The sequence below is a fragment of the Labrus bergylta genome, chromosome 16 (assembly GCF_963930695.1).
Source record: "Labrus bergylta chromosome 16, fLabBer1.1, whole genome shotgun sequence".
Taxonomy (NCBI): Eukaryota; Metazoa; Chordata; class Actinopteri; order Labriformes; family Labridae; genus Labrus; species Labrus bergylta.
The window spans coordinates 12,931,226-12,938,946 of NC_089210.1; the positions used below are offsets into that span (position 1 = coordinate 12,931,226).

The 7,721-nt window shown below is 40.7% G+C and overlaps 1 protein-coding gene across 1 annotated transcript; it reads left to right on the top strand.

Moving 5' to 3' along the window:
• The first annotated feature begins 728 nt into the window (after nucleotides 1–728).
• gper1 (G protein-coupled estrogen receptor 1) lies at nucleotides 729–4,281 on the top strand. Its single transcript, XM_020642523.3, has 2 exons — nucleotides 729–1,329; nucleotides 2,518–4,281. Exon 2 carries the CDS (start codon nucleotides 2,913–2,915, stop codon nucleotides 4,011–4,013), a length of 1,101 nt encoding a protein of 366 aa, XP_020498179.2. The 5' UTR covers nucleotides 729–1,329; nucleotides 2,518–2,912; the 3' UTR covers nucleotides 4,014–4,281.
• The last annotated feature ends 3,440 nt before the right edge of the window (nucleotides 4,282–7,721 follow it).

The window sequence follows — 7,721 nt, forward strand, 5'->3', positions numbered from 1 at the left end:
TGCAGTTTTTCCACACACGCAATGCATTGGCTGCGTTCTACAAGCTTCTGATATGCGCCCTCTTCACACGCTCTCTTCTGTTTGTCTCACATTCAGAGCCCTGGAGCTGGTGCACAGCACTGCCAAAGAAGCTGCAATCCCAAATCCTCTGGGCAATGATCCAGCTCTGAACTTGACTTCTCTCTCCCCTCTGGCTGTCTGTGGATGAAGTGACCTTTAAACCTTCTGAGGACCTCTGAGTCACATTCTGTTATTTGGTGGCTAACTGAAAATTCTCATTGTCATGGCGCACAGACATTTTCCTCCTCTTCTTTCCTTCTAGCTTCAATAGATGCCTCTTTTCTGAGTGATTCTATCCAACTGTATGCAAGACTTCCAAAGTAATCTACTTAACTGTACTCAATGAGACCAATAGTATTATCTTTGATGAATTTGTTTTACAATTATGGCTTATTGTGAGGCTATCAGCCCAGTATCATCGTAAAGATCGTTTGTAGCAGATGGTTATTGTTTGTCTGCAATTATTTATGCATCTCACTACACACCACAGAAGCCATTATGCCATTACCACATGAAATAGTTCTTCACAGGCACAGCATGGACACATAGATTATTTCAAATTATATTAATGTTGTTCCATGTCCAGAAGCAAAGAGTCTGTTCTGTTTCCCTCTTATCAAATCTGAAGGCTTACAAGGCGTCTTAAGGTCTTGTAAAAAAAAAAACGTTAATCAGTATTGAGAATGAAAAGTAAACAAGCAAGGGTCATGTCTTTTTTATTTTTTCAGGAATAAGTAATCTTTACAGATTGGTAGGAAAACTATCCAACAACTATATTGATGTAAAAAACCAAGCGAGCTCATTTGCAGTTGTTTCCCAGGCCCTTTTCATTAAGAACTAGACGACCGAGGTCAACAAAATGCTGTGAAAGATATAAGCGGTTTCCATAATAGCATGACCGTGGTTGAGGGAAACTCTGTGCCGCACTTATTTGCTGTCCAAACTTTCTTTTGTGCCAAATTCAGCTCCCATCTGTTCCTGGATCTTTGCAGATGCTCGGCGGACACCTGGAATCACAAACTGGCCCGAGAGAAGAAAAGAGGCAGAGGAGAGGGAATGTGAGGAAGCATGTTGACAAACCGTGGGTGACAGATCATCTTTTGCCTCTCTATCTCTCCCGCCCTCCTCTCCTCTGCAGACAGGGTTGGGCCAAACAGCAGGTGGTGCAGAAGAGAAGCCCGGACATGGTATTTACAAATCCGTGTCTCTGTCTTTCTGGCTTCTGTACCGGACAAGTATGGAGGAAAAACCAAAGCAACAATTTTAAAGGTAAGTGCTGCTTTCGGATCCCAACATCCTCGCTAATAGTTCTAGCCTTGGAATAGTGCTTTTGTTGTTTTATAACAACTTCAAGAAGTGTGTTTAAAGTAAGATTTTCCTTATATTTCTATTTGATACACTAACTACAATTCATAATATAGATTTAGATAGCTCTATAATCGTCAGTGTGTATGGGGCATTCTTGTATGTTATTTGATCAAGAAGAAGAATGAGTTGTTTATTGTGTAATCATCTATATCTCACTCCATTACATGTCTAGAGTTGTTGTCATCTGACATTATCCAAGGACACAGTAAGCAGATGCAAAGAAGCTCACAAATAGGAACTGTTGAAAAATGTTTGTTCTACAAAACTCAAAAAAATAACTCTTATTATGTTGTTTAATAATAGGCATAGTTGACTATAAATTTCATGATGCATCATTACTATGTATGATATGATGCTATGTATGATTGCTCCAACCATTTCTCATGAGTTTGTGGTATTTTAAACTTTTAATTTATTGAAGGATTTCAGACTTAAACCAAGTTAAAGCAACTATGACAGCGGATTTCCACAATCAATGTATTTCCATAAATTATGTTTGCATATGCATGCATTCTGCCTATATGCTAAATTATTTATTTTAACATGATGGCTAATTATGTATTAATGTTGCATAAGGTTGGTTGGAATGGTGATTTAAGCCAAACACAATCAAGTCTTTTTATTGTCTGACAAAGTCTGAACAGTTGGGCCTGAAAAAATACCAAGAAAGGAAGAGTATTTTGACTGGAGGCATCAAATCATCGAGGATCACTCAGTTTTTGTTCAATGATAATGACAAAAATGTTTTTGTCTCAGCAATTAATAGTCAACAAGTCAGGACACGCTGTTTTGATCCCGTGAGCGTGGATTGGCTGAGGAGGATTTCAATGCATCTGTTTAAGTCTGAAGCTTGGATATTAATGTGCCTTCTTGGTATCTGCCATCCATTTGAGACCCCCCCCCCCACACACACCTCCCTTTTCTCTTTCCAGAGTGGACCTCAACATACTTGATTTCAAAGCTTTTAAAAATCAATATAGTGCAATGCTTATTTTCTTATTCACATTTAGCTTCACATAAATTCTGTTGTTCCCCCCCCCCAAGTCTTTGAACCTTATCCTCTTTCTGTTTGTTTCCTCCACCACTCAGGTGTCACAGCAATAGCGTCTCTGGGTTGCTGAATAAAGATGCTCATGGACCTGGAGAGCCAGAGCCGCGCTCAATTCAGATGAATCAAGGGGAAAAAAGAAAAAAGTCCAACCTCTAATCTCAGGACCACGGTTTGGATGGTCTGGATAAAGCGAGGTGTCGGGTTACAAAGGCCAAAGACGATTTACAAAACATGGAGACGCCCATGTTTTGTGTCCGGAATCTATTTGTAGATGAACCATGATCTCGACATGGGGTCAAACGAACCTTAAACACTTTGTTTTGTGCACCTGACTTCTGTCAGCATGCAAACACAGCCTAGATGATTTGTCCTTCAAAGAAACATTGGTGGGAACTAACAGGGTCCAATGATGTAGCTGCTACAGGTGACCTAAATGTGGCCTCTTATTCAACACAGTCCAACCACAGTCAGTATGGAAGTGCAGACAGCCTCTGTAGTCTGGATATATGTCAACAGCACAGAACAACTGAACACTTCATTTGACTACAACACCACGTATTTGACTGAAAACTCAAATACCAAATCGTATATTATTGGTCTCTTCCTGTCCTGCCTGTACACCATACTCCTATTTCCAATTGGATTTATTGGTAACATCCTAATCCTGGTGGTGAACCTGAACCACAGAGAGAAAATGACCATCCCAGACCTGTACTTCGTTAACCTCGCTGTTGCCGACCTCATCCTGGTGGCAGATTCCCTCATCGAGGTCTTCAATCTGAACGAGAAGTATTACGACTACGCCGTTCTCTGCACCTTCATGTCCCTTTTTCTGCAGGTCAACATGTACAGCAGCATCTTCTTCCTCACTTGGATGAGCTTCGACAGATACGTCGCCTTGGCTAACTCCATAAGCAGCAGCCCTTTGCGGACTATGCAGCACGCCAAGCTCAGCTGTGGCCTCATCTGGATGGCGTCCATCCTGGCCACGCTCCTCCCCTTCACCATCGTGCAGACGCAGCACAGGGGCGAGGTGCACTTCTGCTTTGCCAACGTCTTTGAGATCCAGTGGCTGGAGGTGACCATCGGCTTTTTGGTGCCCTTCTCCATCATTGGTCTGTGCTACTCTCTAATCGGGCGAATCCTAATGAGGGCCCAGAAGCACCGTGGACTGTGGCCACGGCGGCAGAAGGCCCTGCGCATGATTGTGGTGGTGGTTCTGGTGTTCTTCATCTGCTGGCTGCCAGAGAACGTTTTTATCAGCATCCAGTTGCTGCAGGGAACCGCCAACCCGGCGCAGAGGACTGCTACCACCCTGTGGCATGACTACCCGCTCACGGGCCACATTGTTAACCTGGCAGCTTTCTCTAACAGTTGCCTCAACCCTATTATCTACAGTTTTCTAGGAGAAACCTTCAGGGACAAGCTGCGGCTCTTCATTAAGCAGAAGGCCAGCTGGTCAGTGGTGAACCGCTTCTGCCACCACGGCCTCGATTTACACCTCTCTGTCAGGAATGACGTGTCCGAGGTGTGACTCTTAGGAAGCTGAGCGCACAAAATTTGCTAAAAAAAAAAAAACTAAAAAAACTTCTTCATATCAAAGTGATATATCACCCAGTGTGGAATATTACCTCAGCTTTATTCTTCTGTTATTTAGCTTTGTCTCTCTGCTGTATCACAAACGTGCTCACTTTCTGAACAAAAACACAAAAGCACCCAGAATGTCCAGTGAAGAGACTCAATGTGTGTATCTCAGAGAAGATAACAATGAACATACAGTACTTAAAGCTATTTTATCTTTATCTACTTGTTGGATTGTTTTTCTTCATTTTGTATATGATGATAGTGTACTTCAGACAACTCTCAATGAAATCCAAGAGAAGCTTATTTTCAGCACTGAGCTTTACAAGAGACAAGCTTTAATGTATGACAGACACTGGTGACACAAAAAAAGTGTTTCATTTTTTAACAAAATCTTCCAAAACATTAAAAACATTTTCTGGGAGTGAGATATAACCAGGAGAAACAGAAACAGACTGCATCTTCAGAATAATCCATCGTTTTTGTCAAACTACAAGGGAAGGTCAGTGAAGTCCCAGCAGTCCCCTCGTGCACTTTTGCCTTTACAATGTTAAAAGAAATCATCACATATAGTAGCATGAAACACAGAAGACATGCAAACAGTAACTATCCCAGTATCCCTATCCCTAAAAGGACACTCGACTGTTCCCCTTGTTCTGTGCCTCTCAGCTAACATTTGAAAGAAAACGTCTCATGTAAAGTCGAACACATGGAATGCAAAGAAATGCACACAAAAGGTGTTTTATTTTTCATAATACACAAGAAATCATACTTCAAAATGATTCAAATGCAAAAATTGTTGACAAAGTGCACAAATAGGAAAGGGGTTTCTTAAATTTCGCAAATACCAAGCAACATTTGAACATTTGCTTCTTCAACTTCCTGTATTATGATGCTGATGTGGCAAAACTATTTATCTCTTACAAGTAATAATGACATTTTTGGGGGGGCTTTTTGTGCCTTTATGGTAGAGATAGGACAGTGGATAGAGTCAGTAATCAGGGAGAGAGAGAGTGGGGTATTACATGGGAGAAAGGTGCCACAGTTCAGACTCAAACCCACCTGATGGACCACAGCCTTCTGCACACAGGGCGCGCACACTAATCATGCTACCGTCGCCCCATACTGAGTCTTTTTTTTTCAGTCACACTTTAAGACGAATTGGGGGTCTATAAAATATCATTTTTGGGGCATAATCCCGAAAATGTGATGTCTGTGCTTGTGTTTATTGCAGTAAATGCAGAAATTAGTGGGTGCCCATTTTAAAGATGGCTGGGTTACACCCTATCCCGGGGGTCAGCAACCCGCGGCTCCGGAGCTCCCGAGCTGCATTCAGCTCTTTTGCCCCTCTCAGGTGGCTCCCTGTGGCATTGTCAAAAATGAAAATCTTTTTTTTGTATTATTATTATTGTTGTTGCTTCAAAGGGTTTTACCTTCCCTCAAATGATAAAGATTTTTGGCCCTTCATCAAATTATTAGGCTACAGACGCTGCACGCGTGGGATGGATGAAATTCAGTTATGTGGTCAAATATATAAATGAAAGCTCATTTAGATTTATTAGTAATGGGAATGGGCTTAGACAGGCTACATCAACTTTTTTTGGTGGAGCTGCCGGCAAACATGGTTCTTTTGATAGAAAAGGTTGCTGACCCCGGCCCTATCTTGTCACTTCCTGTTATCATGGTGGTAGAGCAAAGAGGCAGGTGCTGTTTTGCCAGCAGCGGTTCAGAGCAGATGAACACTTAATCTAATGTTAACATGGCACTGACTTAGTCTTTGTTCCCATCTTTAGCATTACACTGATAAACAGCATTGACACTAGGCAGTATGAACGGGCCTGTAGGACAAACAAATGTTCATGCTGCTTTGACGGCTCTTTTTGTGTCTGTTGGCTTGTTCAGCCTGTTTGTTTTATTTGATTTATGCAAATGCTTAAATCAAACAAACATCAGACATATTTTGATTTTTCTCCTAAAGTTCATCTTCAATTAGATTTTGATAATCTGCTTTTGACAGTAAAAGATGCTCATTCAAACATTACATGTTAATTTTAATGCAGATTACCAGAATACACAGGTGTGGGGTTAACATCTTCCGACTCTGTTCCCTCAGAAGCTGAACTGCAAACGATTTTATGCCATAAACATGCCATAAACGTTTACAGCCTCTAATTGTGTGCTGATCTGTCAGAGCAAACATCGTAAATTCTCTCCTTGTAATGTTGCACTGTGCTCATAAATCGTAAAGTGTCCACTGTCTTCTGCATGGTATAAAATAGACCACACTTTACAGAATGATCCCTTCATTTACGTTGTTCCAGAATTACACATCACATATAAAGGCTAAAAGGTCTGAAGTTGTGGTTGTTATACTGTTAAGTAGAAATAACCAAAACAGTTTAGCAAACTCTATATCACACCTAAGTTAATGAAATTTGTGTTTGAACATAAGTCTGCATTGACATTGTGTGGTGGGCCTGAGTTGTGTTTGTGCATGAGGTAGCCAGAGATAATGGCGTGACTGGGAAAAACAGGAGTCCAAACCACAAACTGTTATTCCAGCTGTAACAGTCCCAGCAGCCTGGGAAAGCAATGCCGAGGGTTGTTTTCAGTGTGTATTAGAGGTCTGCAAAAAATGCAGACTTGTTATGTGTGATACATGATGCTCAAGATTATTTTTCCATGGCCCTTTTTCGGCCCACTTTTATTTAGTGCAACGTTTCTTTCAGGATTTCCTTTTTTTTATTTAGCTCTTTTCATACTGTCAGCTTTTATAAAACAGGTTGTTTTGTAATGTTGATGTAGACATGTGCGGATGTTGCATCAAATCTACAGAGGGCACAAAGACAGGCATTTAAAAACGCAAAGATAAAAGCAACGCCAGCACCACAAGTTACCAAGTTCTGCAAGGAGAAGCAGGGAAAACATCTTTATATCATACACTTGCGGGCATACATACAAACACACAAACATCGGAGATGCTGTGAGAAGAGTTTGACAGTGGACTGTGTGTACAGCTGAGAGTACTGAGAAAGGTTAAATGTTTGTGGTTACTGACGTCACAGACAGGAAAAAGGGTGTGACTTTTCCCCTTGCTTTCATTCAAAACTTCCACTGGATTACACTGAATTAAAACATTAGTGTGAGAGCAAAAAAAAACATCTGGATAAAATAACATGCATTTTATGTTATCCATAATTATGTAACATTGGGCAGATGAACATGCTGACACAGCTAAAATATGCGAGGATAATGTAATCCAAAAAATGCTGGAAGATTTTTTGACAATAAGATTGCAAATCGGCTGGGAAAGTCATATATATATATAAAATAACGAACATGTGGGTTCTTGGGTAAATATTTGAACATTGTGGCCTTTGTCTATGACACAAATGCACATAATAGACACGATACAATGATAATACTACAAATATCTTTGGTTCAGGTAAGTGCTGCTTAAATGTTGTACCACTGTTGTATGTGGGGTTTTTGTTATATTTATACGCATTTCATCAAAAGATCTTTCTCATATTCCCCCGCCTTATTTGTCTGTTAATGACACAAACATCTTTAAACATGTGCACAGTAGGTTGAATCAAAACCTTACCGACACAACTGTATTGTAGAGCTGTTTTATCAGATTATATTAGAATACACTTAT

Bases quoted from the DNA above. Each gene is read 5' to 3' on its own strand.
- gper1 (XM_020642523.3), top strand. From the start codon at position 2,913: ATGTGGCCTCTTATTCAACACAGTCCAACCACAGTCAGTATGGAAGTG.